The 19,688-nt window shown below is 29.2% G+C and overlaps 1 protein-coding gene across 1 annotated transcript in view; it reads left to right on the forward strand.

Annotated features, from left to right (window-relative positions):
* Positions 1–19,688, forward strand: part of LOC123300073 (transducin-like enhancer protein 4) — a 205,102-nt gene that overhangs the window by 73,938 nt on the left and 111,476 nt on the right. The window contains exon 4 of the mRNA XM_044882546.1: positions 9,650–9,694. Within this exon, the coding sequence (XP_044738481.1) occupies positions 9,650–9,694 (45 nt within the window). The remainder of the gene's footprint in view (positions 1–9,649; positions 9,695–19,688) is intronic.

Below are 19,688 nucleotides of genomic sequence, written 5' to 3' on the forward strand. Positions count from 1 at the left end.
TGGATTTGTATATTTCATTTCAGTTTCTGTTTAACGCAGTCGGGTATTTTGATTTTGTTTAAAATTTTTTTTTTTTTTTATTAGCAATACATTGCGATGGACAGCTAGTACATATTAGCTAGAGGCTAGCGAGCTGTATAATGATTATGTTGTACGGAGTGCCAAACAAAACTAAACAATCTCGTCACATTTATATACAACCAACAAACGATGTGTCCGATGGCGCTGTATTTAGTTGTGTCTGCTTGTTTATTTTACCCATGCGAATTGAATGATGAACATTAGCAGCCAACGCGTATTTTATGTAGAAACAAAAAAATAACCCAACAAATCTGATGTGAACACCACATATAACGTCTATATACAAGAATCACAGAAACTGTGAGAGATTTAACTCAAAAAAGTGTATACAAACAAAAAAACTCAAATTATTTCTAATAATTCACTTATTTCAAGGAGGATTCCAATTTATCTAACTAATAACAAGAATTCGTATCAAACAGATCGACTTCTGTTGGACTCATAGAGATAATACCATAGAGTTGCAAAGTGGCCACTCAAACGATTGCTCGCAGTTAAGAGATAAGATTAAAGCTTTTAGATTAGCTTCTTCGTTAATTATGTCTTCGTTAATTAATTTTATAGTAAGCGAAATCATAGAAAATAAATTTTAATTCACTCTATCCTCTGCATTTTTTTTTTGCGTGTATGGAGGTGATATATAAAAAATTGTGAACCCATCAACGAAAAATGTTTCAAAAAAAAAACCAGATGATTGCATGCTGCACGAAATCTCTTTATAATGATTATATTCTGGTTCTATATATTTTTTTTACGTGTTAAATAAAACAACAAAATTAACGCAAAAGAAAAAATCACATTCGTGTTTTGATATGGTTTGCTTTAAATTTGCGTAGGACGTTCAAAAAAAAAAAAAATTATTTTTGAATATATTAAAAACGACATCGTAAAACAACTGTCTACCTTTCATTTATTTTGATTCGCGAGATTATTATAATAAAAAATTTGAAATTACAAGTCTGAATTGGAAAAGGTTGACGGTTTTTTTTATTCGGAAATACTTTTTCAAAAATAGTGGAATACCCTATTCTAAAACCTTGGTTCGTTTGACTTTAAGGCAGATATTTTCATGAATTGATATCAGAATTTTCATGTTTAGCCGATTTTTGTTTTCTGTGCATCAAAAATTTTCTTATTTGGGTACTGAGATTTTATCGAAATTAGAAACAAAAATATTTTCTCGATCTTTTGCTATTTTATCGAAAAAATTAGAAAAAGTTTGGTAAAACTTAGTGTCTTGTCCCAAACACTACAAAAATAAATTTTATAAGACACTTATTCGAGTATTTTCTTTGATGATATTCTATTTATACCCATTGCATGTCAATTTCATAGTTGAATATAATTGAAAATAAACCACCCATCACATAATTGAAAACGTTTATTAGTCACTGGTTTAATTATGTTTCCTTTACCCCAACTACGCTCTGCTACCATATTACTAAATAACACATATTATTATATGATCTGTTCGGCGATAAATACTCTCTCACACAAAAAAATTACATGTCAGACCATACCGCCACTAAAAAAAAAAAAAAAAAAATACACACTAAACTATGGACAACCACTCGTCGTTGTCTGTGTATTATACAGACTCTACTATTCATCTTTAATGATGTTGGCATACAAGAGAGAATGAGTATGTCAGTCTGTTTGTCTGCGTTCGAGTTCGTTTTTTTTTTTCCGTAAATTCACAATTTTTTGTTGTTGTTATAAGTTTGGGTCTGGCGTAGTATTTCAAAGTCTTTGGTCGGAAATTTTTTAAAGGATGCTGGATAAGGCGTGTCTAAAAACTTTTTTCATAGCTTTCTGTTTCAAGGAACCAATTGGGATGGTGATCAAAATTTGTTATCACGTCAGGTGAAGAATTCTCACTGCATGGACAAAAAAGTGAAGTTGGTTTTTGAAAATCTTCAGGAGTATGCAAAATATGAATGTTTAAAACTACTTTAAAAGTGACGTCATTGTTAAGTATTGCCATAGAGATTACATATAAAACTCTGTTTTGTAAGAAAGAGACGGGCAACAATCTTTGAATGCTTATAACTTCTTCGTTTTTATTTTAATCAATTTTAATTTAACTTTCAAATTTTGTTATGGTATCAAGCCTACTTTTATATTTTTATGCGTGGCAAGTTTGATACCTTTATAGATCTTCTTCATTTATTATTTTTTAACAAGACTGTAACGTTCTTCCCTTACCTGTTCGATACAGTAAAAGAATACCACTATTTTTTAAAAACTTTGATATATTTTACTGTTTAACAAAGGTACATTTTATTCTTCCACAAAATAAATTTTACAATATTGATCTTTCCAAATATATTCACAATCAGTATAAAACATTCTTTGTACAGAACATGTCATAAGATTATGATAGGACAAATAAAAAGAAGGAGGATGTTTGCAACCACGTTAGAAATGATTCAAAATCTAATGGAAAAACAATGAAAATCGTAGGTAGGATACCCTGCACTCGATAAAACTCTAGCTGCCCGTTGCAATTTTTAAAGCAACGAGCATTTCATTCTTCTGACTGTTGAACAAAATAATTTTTGAATTTTACATTCCTCTTCTTATTTGTACATACACTTTTAGGCTTGCTTCGCTAATTTTCGGCCACCGTGAAGCAGATATCTCCCTTAAATTTTGAATCTTGATAAAAGCCTGACTGTCTGACTGTCAAATACCACGCCGGGTACTAGACTTAATTTTTTTTTTTTTTTGTAAATTCACAATTTTTTGTTGTTGTTATAACAAGGCGCGGTGCGGTGATGGTAACGGCATATGTTAAATGGATGTTATATATCACATTGGCTGCTATTTGAATAAAAAAAAAAAAAAAACGACAAAAAAACCTGAAAAAAAAAACAACAAATGAATGTTCGGGCGCTCGCACTCCTTGCACATATAACAAATTATTTTTATGTACACAGTAATGACACTACGATGAATGTATTATTATATGTATAAACTATAGTTCATTCAAAATTATCAACATGCAGTTTAACATTTGTGTTTAACTAAATTTACATTAGAGATTTTCACAGAAATTTAATATTTTTAAGGCATTTCGAACGATCTGCGACTAAAAGCTACTATTTAGAGAATTATATTTCTTTCTAAGCTATCATGTTCTCAGTCACTCCGATAGGAATACTTTAAAATAGAAATATTTTTTTCTTTTAGATTTAGAAGAAAATATTTGCAATTTCTTTTTAAATCTATTAGAAGATTGGTCAGATATCGGAAAGATTCATTAACCGGGTAAAATCGAGAAATCTCGGTAGTGGTGTTTCACCGACTGGTTGGAAGCAGTCGTTACCTATCGAGGTATGTTGTTCCAGAAACCGCACCTCGCTTCGTACTTCGTGAAGTACTACTCGGAAGTTTCTATGGAAATTAGTGAAATTAAAGAAGTATCCAAAAATGTTTCTAAAGAACAGTTTGACCAATTATTGACAAAATATTTTTTTTGAAAATTCCATACATAGTCAATCTTCTATGTCTCAATCTCTGAGAACTGATTGGTAATGTTAAATGAACTATATTTTGATTACAATATTTGATAATATTGAATTGATATATTTAATAGCTGCAGTTTTTTTTTATTTGCTTTTTTTTTGTGTGTTTTGTATTTAAAATATCATTGAAATTAATGATGTTTATAGCTAGTTTAAATTTCAAAACTATGCTCCGAGCATTGCTTGTGTACTGCTTGCCAATATTAGATATCATACCCATTGATTTGAAATCGTAAATTAACATTGAGAAAATAAATCTCATAATTAGCGTTGTCCATTATTATATCATAATTAACCAGTTAAATTTCAAGGGCCTTCAAAGAACTGAAAATCTGAACGTCCAGTTTTGTGAAATGAAATAAAATCTGTGATTTCGCATAAGGATCAATGTTAAAATATCTTTAAAACATCTTTTTTTCAGTTCTCTGAAGGTCCCAAAAATTTAAGTGGTTACTTATGATATAATAATGGACAAGTTTCATTAAATTCTGAATGCAAAGTCTATTACCGATAGCACTACCTTAAATTGTAAGTAAGTCCTCTAATAATAAAATTGCATTTCAATTAAAAACAATCCTGTATTATTGATAAAATTTGATCAATATTTAATTGTATTAAATAAAAGTTATTAATTATAATATTGATATTTATTTATTAGTGGTTTTTGAATATTTAATCAATTATGATTTAAAATATACCGAAAACTGAATGAATTATTAAAATTTGCATGTTTATTATATAATTTTAATTACTTTCAAATTGTGAAATATCAATCTTTTACATTATAGTGTAACATTTCAATATGCTTCGAATAGCTACTCAACGACAGATTGCATTTATAAACTTATCTTAGCGTGATAGTTCTACATTCATTTTTGTTAATTTATTTTATCATCGATAGTACTACCTTAAAGTTGTGTAAGCCTGTTAAAAAACATTCGTTATTATAATATTAATGTTCGAAAATTTAAAATCTACGAAACCGCGAAATTTCTACGAAATAAATAGAATTTATTCTCTAACATTATTTCTACTAATTAAATAACATATTCAATCAAATATAAATTTTATAGCATGCCAGTCAGTAGTAGCATGATGCACACAAGTAGTTACGAGTCTCATACAAATGGTGTTGTAAAACTTCAAATAAAAACATATTAATTTATTGTAATAATTATTATTAACGTTTTACAGCGTTACAGCTCGTTAAATTTATATTACATACAAATTGAAATCTATATGTAGTGTGTATATTGTACGAACGTACGATCGAACGCACGTATATGAATGAATCGAGTATTAAAACACGGTCGATTAATACATAAAATTTATTTTAGTGCATGTAGGGTACGCATTCTTTATGGTATAAGAGCTGGCTAGTCACGAGAAAAGTTGATATCGCAGTGACTGGAATTTGGATATTGTATTTTAAAACTAAGAAAGGCTCTATCTAGCGATAGAACAAAGAACAATAGTTTGCAACACCCGTAGATACATAATATTTAACGGAAATGCTTGTTTACTATCTTACAAATCATACACATATAAAAGAGTACAGAACCTTAAGTAGGGGGTAAAAATTCTTGTTTAGTGAACACTTAGGTTTGGATCCTCACCTTGAAAACGACAGGTATGCCACGTGGCTTACACGCCACTGAGTTGAGGGTAAAACCACTGACGATAGAAATTTGAATTATTTTTAAAGATATTTGGGTCGATTTTAGTCCGTATCTCAAATACTATTCGATCAAATGCACCCGATTTTTGTATTTTTTGGGTCAAAATTGTCTTATATACTTAGTTTTATCGAAATTGGAGATTAAAAGAATTTCTCGATTTTTTGCAATTTTTTTAAGGGGTACCCCTTTGAAAAAATCGAGAAAAACGCAAAAAAAATTTTTGCTTTGGAATTTGATGAAACTTGGTGGATGGGGTATTTTTGACCCAAAAAGTATAAAAATCCGGTTAATTTAATGATTGCACCTAAAGAAAGTTACAACGTCAGTGAGTATCATGGGCAAAACTTCATTTTCAAAAAAGGGAGCTCCCCACCAAAAAATTAAAATCCATAAAATTGTGAACAAAAAAGATAATCAGTGAGGGCTTAAACGTGATAGTCTTTGTTTTTAAAGGAGAAATTGCCCGACAAAGCGGGCAAATATCTGCTAGTATGATATAAAAAAAAAAAAAAACAACTGTCCTAGGTTCCACCGATTTCATAACTTTTAAACCTAATTCTATTGAAAATTCAAAAAGCATTTCTTATTTTGATTGTATTTTTGGGCAAAATAAAAGCTTGAGACACTTAGATTTCTCAACAATTACTTCCGCCCTTAAAATAACCATAATTTGTTTTATGCTGACAAATAGAAAATGACAAAACGAGTCAAAACGCAGAAAAATCATGTCAGTTAGCAGATTATCAAAGGTTAACTGTTTTTCAATTATTTTAAATTTGTTAAACTTTTTTTACTAACTAAAAGATTATTCCGCGTGTATCGCTGTAATTTTATTTTCAATAGAGTACTTTTTTTTAAATTTATGCTTATTATATCGATTTTGCTGTCTCTCTCTCTCACTTTGTGTAAACTAATAAAATGTTACTAAATAATCACAAAAATAAACACATAAAACAAAAAAATACTAACAAAAAAAAACCTGGGAATATTTATTTTTGAAAGCTGCAGTACCAACATTACATTACACAAAAAAACTAGAATAAATAACATAAATAAATAGAAAAAAAAGTTTTTTTTTTTTTTTAATTTTAAACAGACAGACAGACGGACAGACAAACGAATAAACAACAGTAGTAGAATAGCAATATTTAAAAAAAAATACTATCCTGAACTGTATGTATATGATGAAAAAAAAAATGCTGCTCATGATTACTCAAACAGGCAAAACAAATATATATTTTTTTTGAATTATCAAAGTCAACACAGACAACAGCCAACCATTCAATATCCATCATCATCAGAGTTTAAAAATGTATATTATGTTAGGGGATAAAACATCATGCTATGACTTCCGTTGGGACTGGTTTAATATTTATTTACATCACCATTTATTGGTATTCTTGACACCATATTATTATAGCCTGTTTGTGTCAAAATACCATTACGAGTTCGCTAACAAGGTGGACACATTATCTGAAAAACCTGATAAGGTCAGGAAATTCAAATTCTACTAATGTCAGGGGTTTCTGTTAAAGTCAGAGAATTTTATCGTTTTCGTAGCAAACTTCTAAAAGTAAATCATCAGCTTTCGAAGGAAATACGACTTAAAAATATGCCATTATTGCATTTAATCCAAAAAAATTAAATGAAAAAAAAAAATGACGAATCATATAGGTTGTCCTTTCTAATTGGATATTTTTATATCAAAAAATCTAGAGAGTGTGATAAAAAACTATCTAAAATATTTAGACAATTTTGTAGTTTATAATAATACCACAAAAATATAAGGTTGCCGATTATATAAAAACAAAATTGTAATTTAATTATGAGTTCATTCGAAGATCCATCATTTGATGAACAGACACGACTATTGTTAGACTATTGATGATTGAAGAGCGATATCTGAATTATCAAATTTATAAGCTTATCACTTGCACACAATATATTATATATTTTTGTAGTTGCGTGGTATTGTAAATAAAAAGAACTCATTATTTGACTTCAAAGCATGCATTTGGTTTATATGCATGTACCGTGCAATAAACCAAATCTTTTAGGATTACAGCCACCTTAAACTGTTTTCTAACAACTGAAGTAAGAACTGTGTTGCATTTACTTACAGATTTGCTCGTTTAGATCACTTTACCTCGAGGCAGTTCCATAGTACTTAAAGGATAGATTGATTTATGGAAGTATTTGGTAGCACGGGTGTATTATTTACACTTCTTCTACAATGAATGCTCGCTGAACGAGAGAATCAAGTAGAAAGAGAAATAAAAATAGATAAAATAAAGAGATAGAATAAAACAAAAACAAAACGAAAAAAATTAAATAAAAGACTATATAGTGAAAATTAAACAGAAAAGAAAAAAAACAAATATTATTATCATATTAAAATTCTTTTTTATTATGTGTGTTTTTTTTTTCATAATTTAAAACCATCATTAAAATTACTATTATTTATTAATTTTTTTTTAGTTTTATTATTAATAAATTAAGTATAAATGAATTCAGTACTTTGTTGCTTTCACATACTAATTTTCCATTGTTTTTACTCGAATATTTTCTGAAGATTTCGATCTGCGTCATCATTTCGGTTATCGGATCATTGTAGCGTGTATCAAACAGAAGTGATGGATGGCTATTCATGAGGTATGTGAATGTATAAGACTGAACACCATTAGGTGCAGAGACATTACAGTCTTCACCGACAGCTAAGCAGATCTTAAAACCTTCAGCTCTGTCTATCTAACGTCAAAGGTAGCACAGGACTGCCGTACGTCCTTAAATGAGTTGGCGGAACAAATGAATGTAAAACTGGTATGGATACCAGGACACAAGGACATTCCAGGAAATTGCGAAGCCTGCGAGCTTACCAGAAATGGCACAATGCTGCCAGGCACAAGCATTAATAAATATCCGGAAGTTCCATTTGCGAACTGCAAGTTGCTCTTCAAAGAGGATATCTTAAAAAGGTCAATCTTAGATGGAGGGAGGAACATACTTGTGGTTCTACAAGACAGATATGGTCTGAGTACAATCGCAGGTGTTCCGAAGATCTTATATCAATTCCAAGGTTCGCAAAGTTGTTGCGGCTAGTACAGGACACTGGTTGGGCGGCAGGCATGCTGAACGCCTGGACTTGGCAGTGTATCACGACTACTGCAGGAGCTGTCACAGTGGTGACGAGAAGGAGACAATGTCTCATCTTGTCTGTCACTGCCCAGCTCTTGTCGATGGACTTACTTGAGTCTGCCTCTCTTTTACGACCTCTCCGCTCCAAAATGGTCCAAATGGTTCATGGAGTAGTGGCCGGGGATGGGCCAACCCTTTATCGGTATCACAACGGACCCTATGGTCTAAGTGTGTCCCATCCCAGTACAGTCACTCTAACCTATCCTTATCTACTCGAATATTCATCGAGCATTCGATGATTTAAACTACAAGATTAAATAAATTAACAAAAATGAATGTAGAACTATCACGCTGAGATTTATAAATGCCATCTGTCGTTGAGTAGCTATTCGAAGCATATTGAAATGTTACACTATAATGTAAAAGATTGATATTTTACAATTTGAAGGTAATTAAAATTATATAATAAACATGCAAATTTTAATAATTCATTCACTTTTCGGTATATTTAAATCATAATTGATTAAATATTCAAAAACCACTAATAAATAAATATCAATATTATATAATTAATTTCTTTTATTTAATACAATTATATATTGATCCAATTTTATCAATAATACAGGATTGTTTTTAATTGAAATGCAATTTTATTATTAGAGGACTTACTTAAATTTAAGTTAGTACTATCGGTAGTAGACTTTGCATTCAGAATTTAATGAAACTTGGCATAGTTGCCCATTATTATATCATAATTAACCAGTTAAATTTTTAGGGGCCTTCAGAGAACTGAAAAAAAAAAACTATTTTAAAGATTTTTTAACATTGATCCTTATGGGAAATCACAGATTTTATTTCACAAAACTGGACGTTTAGATTTTCAGTTCTCTAAAGGTCCCTAAAAATTTAACTGGTTAATTATGATATAATAATGGACAACTATGCCAAGTTTCATTAAATTCTGAATGCAAAGTCTATTACCGATAGTACTACCTCAACTTTGATTGCTGTCAACGACAATATTCCGAAAACCTAGTAAATTGCAATTACATTGGCATGAAAAATAAAAATCACCTATTTTGTATTCTAATGCAGGCATATTTGTACTTAAAACATAATTATAAGTTATACTTAAAATATAATTCCATTTTTTATCACACTATGGCGTGATAATACGTCATTCTAAGATTTATAAATTTAAAATGAATTTTTGTTTGTTTGTTTCAGTATTACGAAATGTCGTATGGATTAAATGTGGAAATGCATAAGCAGGTATGTAATAAGAGAAAATTTCTTTACTTTTCGTCTAAAACCTAATTTAAAACCGTCAATGTGAACATTTCTTAAAATGGCATAAGTTTTTATGTTGCCGTTGTCTCAATCAGTAAATCATTCTTTGAAGAAAATTTGGACGTAATTCTAAGCATGAAAGTAGACGTTCAACAGAGTGAGATAATACACATGGAAAATGTATTTGTTAGACAAAGTGAGATAGGTAAACATTGTGAATGCATGTATGTTTATACCACAGTTCGTTCGGAAGCCTTTTTTTTAGTCAGTATACAAGAAAGATAGTATACTAAGATACATTTATATACAGATCACAGGCCGAAGAAGTACTCAAATATACACTTGCTTTTGTGTATTAAGTTTAAAGACCTATTAAATTTTCAAGCAAATTCTGTAGGTTTTACGTCTGAACGTCTCTAAAAGTATAGTAATTTAAAATTGTAAATGTCGTGTGCCCTAATTATTGTTATTATATTTTGAATACATTACTTATAGAATTACGGAGATTAGGAGTAGGTAAATTATTTGTTATTATTAAATAAAATAATACACTCGATCCACTGATTGTCAGAATTAAACGTTTAATTGAATAATTGAAGTTAAATAGTTTAATTAGATACTAAAATTTATTATATAATTCCTTTCAGTAAGTAAGTAAGGCATTTATATTTATAAATGCACTTTATTATCAGATTATTTTACATACGATGTGACGTCATTATTTTAAGTTATGCCGTTCTATTTTTTTTAAATTCTTGAGTATAACAAGGTTGAATTATCTGTCATTTAACTTTGGGTCTTAAGAAGATAAATCTGTGGACACTGTCACAAAATATCAAACCACTTGTTATTGAGAAAATCATTAATGACCTCAAACAGTCATTACAGATAATTATATCCAGACTTAAATTTTGCAAAAAGAACTGTTTTTTATTGGAGAATCCATTCATTTTAACAGTATTGTTGTAAATTGTTATGGTTTCTCAATATTCATGTATTTATTCAAAATTTACTGGAACCCAGTTGAAGCTTGTTATCGTGATTCTTCTTAAGCCACCCGTTGTCGCATGACAAAATCATTTTCCCAATAGTATGGTGATTCTTGATTGATTGACTATAATGTAATTAAAATGAAAAAGGCGCTGATTGTCAGGGCGTTTTAAGGGCGATTAAAATAATGTTATAGACATTATTCTATTAACTACTGGCGTGGTTTTTGTTAAACAATGATTAGTTTTTCCAGTCACTCACGAAAATTATCATATTGTACGTTCCCGGCGGTTCCAAATAGCCACCATACCGTCAGAGAGACAATTGAAATATTTTTCTTTTGGTCCTATCCAAGAATTGTGATTCCGAGAAAGTCTAGGTTTTCATTCATATCTTACATAAAGTTCAAACTTTTCTGGAAAGGACACCCCTATTTTTCTCAGCGCTTTTTTTTTTCAAAAAAAATAATAACAATAAATTAAAATTATTTCAAGCACATTATTTTTAAGAGCATCATTCCAGTCTAAACTATCTTAAGTACCAACAAATTTAACAATAACATTATTCAAGCTTAATGGACTGATAAAAATTAATCATAATATACACAATAGATTCATTAACTTAAAAAAAAAAACTACTTGAAGAGGGTAAAAAAAAAACTTAACGAGACAAAAAAAACTTTCAAGTTAAATGGACAATAAATAAAAAAATGCAGGAACGTTTTTACACAAAAATGCTTTGATAATTTTTTTAGGGTGAGGGTACGATGCAAAACCAGATGACACGATGATTCACATATAAATAGTGATGGTATGTTTTCTGTGTTGTTCACACGTGCAAGTCAACGTATAGCAGCGTTACTTAATTTGTAGTTATGGAGCGAAAAAAAAAGTTCCCCCTATCTAATAAAAATACTTATATAAATATAATTTGATATAATTGTCTTATCAATGTGTGCAGATATGCATCCTTGAGTGATTACAAAACTACATAACTTTGTCATCTGTTTTTATTTAATTTATAAAATTATTTCCTGTATATATAGAGTGAACTTATTTCAGAAGTTTATTTGCATCGTGTATGAGTTTTATTTCAGAAGTTTCTATGGTAATGGTACACTACTTTATTCATATAATTTTATGGATGGGCATATATAAGTCTATGTTTGGTTTGCAAATTTAATACTATTTTCTATCAAATTTAAATAATTTATTATGATAATTTACATTTAGAAAATATTATTCATGCAATTTCGTCTTTTATTTTCACAATTTCTAATGCAAAAACTTTAATTATTGTTTGACATTTACTATACCAATTACGTGTTAACAATTGAAAAATAGAGTAATAAAAGAGTGGTGCTGCAATCAATTCAGTTGTTCTCTTTACTTCCGTTGTACGCAACGAATAAAATTGAACTTTTGTCCAATATTTGATAAAATTTCAAGAGAATGAAGGAGGTGCACTCAGCCTCTGAAATTGAGGAGCTGATAAATGAAATTATCACGGGAAAAGTGGTAAAACACATATACGGTATCACAATGGGCTCTATAGCCTAAGTGTGTCCTGCGTGGACAGCCAATAAAGCCTAACCTAACCTAAGTTTGAAAATTTGGCCAAAAGAAATTTTGGGTGTAGATAAATAAAAAGTTAACTATTTTTTTCTGTCAGGATGGTGTGATATTCTTTGACATTTGAAGCTTCACAAAGTTTGAACAATTTCATTTGAAAAGCCTACATATATTCTGCACTCTATAACTCACTCTCTTGCGATAACATTAATTTTTCAACGGGTATCATCCAGTAATAAATAATTACCAATTGGTTTGGTATTGTGTTTGTATATGTTATTTAATCTCCATACAATTCGGTTTAATTTGAGGATTAATAATTTCAATATAATAAACATCTACACACACACACACACACACGCACTACAATATACACGCATATAAGGGTAGGTATGATGATAATAATTTTAACCCCTAAAATTTCGATTACCTATTCTCTATTCATCCATATATACTATAATATAATATAATACATGAGAGCAATTAAAATTCACCCTCTAAAATCAACATGTTTTCAAGCATGTGTATAATTCTGTATCTCCCTGTTGAGTTCCCCCAAACTACTGTTCTTGTTTCTCTGGTAATAATAAGTTACTCAAACTATTATAATATATTCACGCATCTATTGTGCTAAATAATATATATGGGATACTAGAATGATGCCCACCCGCTTCGCTTGGTTTAAAAATAAAGATTGATTAAGATTGCTCTCGCTTATCTAATTTCTATAACACCCGAAATAATGGTAAGGATTGTTTTACATAGGTAAAATATATGTATGATTTTTTATTTTTTTAAATGTATAATAGTCGTAATTATTCATTGAGTCAGGAAAGATGGCCGTGAAATATTTTATATTGACTATTTTTACAGAGATCTACAATTTGTGGTAATGTCAAATGTCTACTTTTACAGAAATCTGTAATTTATGGTAATGTCAAATTAAATTAATTTTTATTTATTTTTTTTTAGATATATCTTTATAAATTATAGTTCATGTGTTATTCTGAAGTATTAGCTATATTGCTGTACAGTTTCATTAAAAGCCATTCCCTGGTTTTAGCGTGAAAGCGAAACAAACAAACAAACAAACATGCTTACTTTCGCATTTATAATATATAGAGATATATGTGTAAAAGAGGGTTCGATTGGCAAAAAGAGCTTTAAAACATTTGTTATAGATATTCCGTATTCTGTATATGAGATACAATTAAATTGAAATAATAATTTTATTATACTTTGTATTAGTAATAAAGTTACATACGTCATTTAATATTTACAAAATATGGTTGTGATTGACATACATTTTACGTGTAACGGAGGGAAAATATTTTTATGGATTTTTAACTTATATGTGAAATATATATCAAGGTATACGAATTTTAGTCCCAAGTTTGTTACGATTAAAAATATTGATGTTATTACAAAAATTTTGGTATAGGTGTTCATAAAATCACCTAATAAGTCCATTTCCGTTTGTCCGTCGGTCTGTCTGTCTGCCTGGAAACACGGAACTCAAAATGAAAAGAGATATCGAGCTGAAACTTTTATAGCGTTGTATAAGTATAAGTTTAGCTTCCTTTTTGTAACGATTAAGAATATTAACTTTAGAAACATTGAACACAACTGGACATAAAATTAGTTTTTCCATTAATTTCTACATTCCATTTTGCTATCCGATAACATGATACCTCAAAACGAAGTTAAATGGTAAACGAGCTAAATATTAAGAACTAGTTTTAAAGACAAATAAAAATTTCAAAAGGCGAAATCTAGCAACTTTGTTTGTGTGATACGAAGGGAAACTGTGGATAGATAATTGGTAGTGTTCTCGCATCAGGACTTGTATTAGGTTTTTTGGAACACCTCAAATGAAATATGCTCGAAAAAACGTCGCATCTTTATATGTACAGTAATCGTGGGCTGCCATTTACAGTGTACCATGTTTTATCAGTTCAGAGACTTTTCGAAATTTCCTAGAATTCTATTACCTGCAAGGTCTATTACCTAGAAAATTTTTCATTTATTGTTACCTATGTCTTTGACTAAGAGGTTTTAGAATTTTTTATTTTTTCTTTGCTGTCCTTAAAATTATGATTTACTTTTGTCTGGAGAGCTGATACTCCAAATCGAATCGAGAGAAATAGTAGTTCTATTTCTTAAACATTCGATGGAGTCTGAGTGGAGAGGTTTTTGGTTTTGAAAGTGAGAAGCAATACAAAACTAGAATCGTAATTTATATTCTTTATTTTTTGTCTCGACAGGCCATCGTTGAATGTGGTTAATTTAACAAACGAGTGGTTTTGAATTTTTGTAACCCTCTTCGAAATTTTGTTACTGTAACAGTTACGTTATTGTTTAACAAAAAAAAGAAAAACAAAAATAAACATTAGGATTATTTTGGAACTGATGTGCGGTGTAATCTAAAATGTATTTTTTTTTTAGATAAGGGTTGAATAAACAACATATTAAACACATAAGAGGGTGAATTTTTTTTTCCACAAATGCATCATGCTACTATACAGTGTTGTGTTATTGTTAATAATAAATTATTTTGTTTAAAGGGATTTCGAAAAACAACCCTTTAATTTTTTTAAATGGAAAAACACAAAAAAAATTTCCATATGTATGTATGTTTTATATAAAGGTATTTACACCTAAAAAAATACAAATAAATAAATAAACCCAAACTGGTGAAGGGGTAAGGGGATGAAATTTTTAATCGTGATTGATTGCTTTTAACGAAAAAACAAAATTTATTTAAAAAATAAAAACATTTTTGTTTGATTTTAATTATTAATTTAATAAAAAATTCATTTAATTTCAAATTGCGAATGAATTTTGTGTTTGGTGCAATAAAAATTTGTAAATATTTTATTTTTTTTTAAATATAGGCTAAAAATAGGATGAGAAATTTATTGTTATGCTCGATTGGAATGGGAAGGAAAGAAAAATATTTGTTTAATACAGTTTTTAATTTTCGCTCTTGAAATATGGTTCCAATGTGTTATATACCAAAATTATTCATTTTAGAAAAGTAAAAAGTTAGGTATATTCTAGCTTGATACCTGCCCGCTTCGTAGGCTTAAAAGTAAAGACCAACACGTTATAGCCCCTATCTCTCTTGCTCTCAATTATCACCCTTCCATGACACTCAGAGATAGGGATAGTTTTTTTTATACAGATTCATTGAGTGTATCAGAACAGGTGGCCATGAATTGTATCTCGTTCACTATCGTTACAGAAATCTTTATGGTTCAAAATGATGAAATTAATTATCGTTTGCAATTTTCGGTTAATATTAGTCAAATTGAAAGTTTTATAATAAGCAAAATTACAGAAAATAAAAATAAAAATATTCTTTTAGTATTTATTAGAATGCAGATCAGATTGGTGCAATGTTTGTATTTCAGACGGTCAGGCTGTCAGCGAATTTCATTGATCTCTATTCTGAGCAATTCGATATAACTTCGATACATTTCTTGATCCCATTTCATCGGACATGTCTAAGTTTTTTCCAACTAATTTTAAAAATTATTAAAATTAAAAATTATTGTTGTGGAAACACAAAAGCAATTGACAAATAATATATTTCAAAGAACAAAGACAATACCGATTTCTTTATGTTTATTTATAAGCTAAACATTGAGGTCATAAATAAAAAATATTTTCTTTTCAACCCTCATCCCTTTTTCACTTATTTTCTAACCATACCCATTTGATTTACCTTTCATTAATTATTTAATTACAATTAGGGATATTTTTATTTGTCAGCACTGTTTTGTGTGTACGGGGCTAATACTTTTTTGTTTTTTAACATAATTCCATCGATAAATATATTTTTAGGGGTAGGTAATCAAGCAATACACAGTGGCAATCAAGCAAGGGTAATGTTTTTTTTTTTTTTATTATTATTAATATATGAAAAACTGGGGTGGCTAATAATAAATGTATCTATTCATTTGATTACCCCCTTTATATATATGTTATTATTGTTATATTTATAATCACCCCATTCACCCCTTAGCATGTGTATATTTTGAATGCATTTAACTACCCCTCATTCCATTCAATTTCTTTCTTTTGTATGTCAGTACTGATTAGCGTATTAGAAACACCACTATATAGGATATTATTATGAATACAATTTTTAACCAGTTTAGTTATGCACCCTTAAAAACTTCTGTCAATTCCCTCAGGATATTTGTCGTTATTATTATACATAGATATTTTATATCAATAATTGGCTTTTCAATATTTTTTTTGACACACATTGTATATTCATTCTTTTTGTGGCTTTTATTAAGAATATGTTGCTAAAGTGCTGTTGTGATTTTGGCTAAAACCAACCCTCTTTGTTTCGAAATTGTTATGATTGGAGTATTTTATTACAAATTTTTTATCACTGATCCATTTGTTGCACGTGGCCGATTTTTTAAATGAACATTTTTCAATCACATCGCTGAGAAACTTAGAGCATCATTATTTTCTTTTTTTTTTATTTTAACTACATTTTATGAATAAAGCAAGTTTCAACTATTTTTAAACCATTTCTAAAAATTTTGCTGACCTGGATTTGATCTGATCCTATTAAAAATATCAAAAACCTGGGGAAAACAAACAGTTGAATGAGTTAATTATTGAAACACCATGTAAAGGCAGTGTTGATTATTCAATCGTTTGTTTTTTTACGTCATGTAAGTAAAAAAAGGTAGCCACTCTTACACACAAAGTAATGAAAGTAACTTTCTTCTCACTTCCTCAGTAAATATAGATAGTAGGTTATATATGCTATACAACACAGCCATAAAATATGTAACGTCAAAAGTTGTTTATTTTTTTATAAGGAACATTTTTCACAAACTTCTGTTCTATCTCTGCTGGTTTACAAGATGGGTCCTACAAATCCAAGACTCAATATCTGACCTATTTTACTCATTGGCGAACTCTACCTCATCTTTTAAGTTCTGACAAGGCATCAATATTTCAGCTTGATATCTTTTTTCGTTTTTTAGCTATCGTGATCACAGACGGACAGACAGACAGACAATCGGAAATGAACTTTTAAGGTCATCTTATGGTCACCTATACCAAAATTTTGTTGGTAGCATCAATATTCTTAACGTTACAAACTTGGGACTAAACTTAATATACCTTGATATATTTCATATATACATGGTATAATAAATGTCAACAAACTGTCAAAAACTTGCACCTTATACGTAGCCATGTTTTTTATGCCACGCCCTTATGTCAGTTATCAATAAACAGTCTTGATTTTTGAAGAAAATTGATATTTGTTTAGAAGAGATTTGAAGGAATTTCCTTGACATTATTGACCCTAATGCAGAGTCTTAATTGAAAATTGCATTTGAAAGTACACTGCCTAGATTTAAAACTTAAACGATTAACAAAAAGCAACGAATAGAGATTAATTATTCCTTTTTGTTCCTACTTTTACCACTTGGTGTCCAAAAGGGGTTGAGAATTAAACAAAAATACCATGCTCATCTGTAGTGAACACAGCCGCGGGGTGTTTATATATATCGCTCGCGTTTTATATATAACATTTGTATAAATAAAAATACATATACATACATCGGTGCTACTATCAAAAATATATATTACACTAAATGGTTACATACGTCCGTCCGCACTGGGGGATGATAAAACAATTGGGGAATGAAAGTGTATGGTACAGACCGATGCGGTGGGGGATGAGTTTTGTGTGTTGTATTGTGTGTTTATTCATGTGTACAGGGGACTATATGTGTTATGTTTGGGATCATATTGAAGTGGTAATACTAGCAACAATGTGTGTATATACATAGTAAACTTTACTGATTTTATCTCACCATTTTCATTGTTGTGTTATATTATTATTAAATGTATATCATCATATAAACCTACCCCCAACCTCATCCCCCTTATACCTATATTATATTATAGTGTATACATATAAAAAATATTGTATACATACAATATTATCCATACCTCTTTCCCATCTCTTCCACTCGTGTATTGGTCAAACTCGCCCTTGTTGTTTATATGCATATGTAAAATATCGTTTAATAATAATAATAAATACTTTTATAGTATAAACTGAATTGAAACTTGTTGAAAAATTAATCGTGCAATATAATAACCATGAAACGATTATATATACTTTTACACGGGGTTACACATAGTTCAAATTATCTTCGGCTTCATTTTATGAGTTTCAAAATTTCGATCGAACTCTTGATTGTAAAAAAAAAAAAATTTCCAAAAAAAGTTGTTTGTTTTAAAGTAAATATTATTTTGTCAAAGATTTTCTGCCTTTCTTATCGTTGAAAAGTTTTAAATTTTGTTTCTTTTGTAAACCCTCGCTACCCTCTCAAATTTTGTACAAAAACAATAGTTTAAGAGATAGAATAACACTTTAAATTAGTAAGTTTAGTAAGTTTAATCTAAATATCTTGACTGATATTTAGAATAATGTATCCAGCGATATTTAGAAGACACAACTAAGTTCTTGGGATAACAACTTTTTGAATTACCATAATTTCATGTAAATTGTATTTTACCCGAATTTTCATCCAAATGCTAGATAATCAGTTGTAAAATAATCTTTGGTTTCGTAACTTTGGTAACTAATCCATAATGGGATGATTAATACCGAATAGCATAAAACAAAATTTTACTCCAAATAACAATAAATTAGTTATGCTATCCATATAAATATCAAAGCCGATATTGCCTACGGTATTCGATAAACTATGACGATAAAATATGATTAGATACAGCCACGATACCTGCAGTCATTCAATAAACATGAAGCTATGCTATATAGTGACCAGTTACAGTAGAAGTAATGACTAAATGCTATCAACTTTAAAACGTGTTATGATTCAATTTGTAACACCTAAATGATTTATTTTGTATCAAATCATACTTATACATACAACATGATTAAAAAGTCGTTGTTTTTCCATAATTTAAAATAAGATATTTTAACATTAAAGAAAACTATGAGATAACTTGAAATCGCCAAAATATTTGGTACATACTCAATTATACCTGTTTTACTGTTAGACAATGATTTTCATTCAAAACTCTTACCAAATTTCTTTCCTTTTATTTCTCATTTTATGAATGCTTTTAAACAATTAAAAAAAAACAGTTAAAGCCCTTACAAATTTTTGGGTTGAATATTCACGAAAACTCTGATCTAAGCTAATTTGGGCACAAAGAAAAAGTAACTGTGGAGATAATAAACATATACAGCATATACCAAAAAAGATATTTTAAGATAAATTTGATAAATATAACAAAATAATTAAGATTCTCTCTTAAGTTTTGTTTGGAAAGAATAGATAAAGATAATCATGAACGAATTTTTATGCACGGTGTATCCAAAATGTCAAGGTCCTATC

This window comes from Chrysoperla carnea, chromosome 5 (assembly GCF_905475395.1).
Source record: "Chrysoperla carnea chromosome 5, inChrCarn1.1, whole genome shotgun sequence".
NCBI classification, from domain to species: Eukaryota; Metazoa; Arthropoda; class Insecta; order Neuroptera; family Chrysopidae; genus Chrysoperla; species Chrysoperla carnea.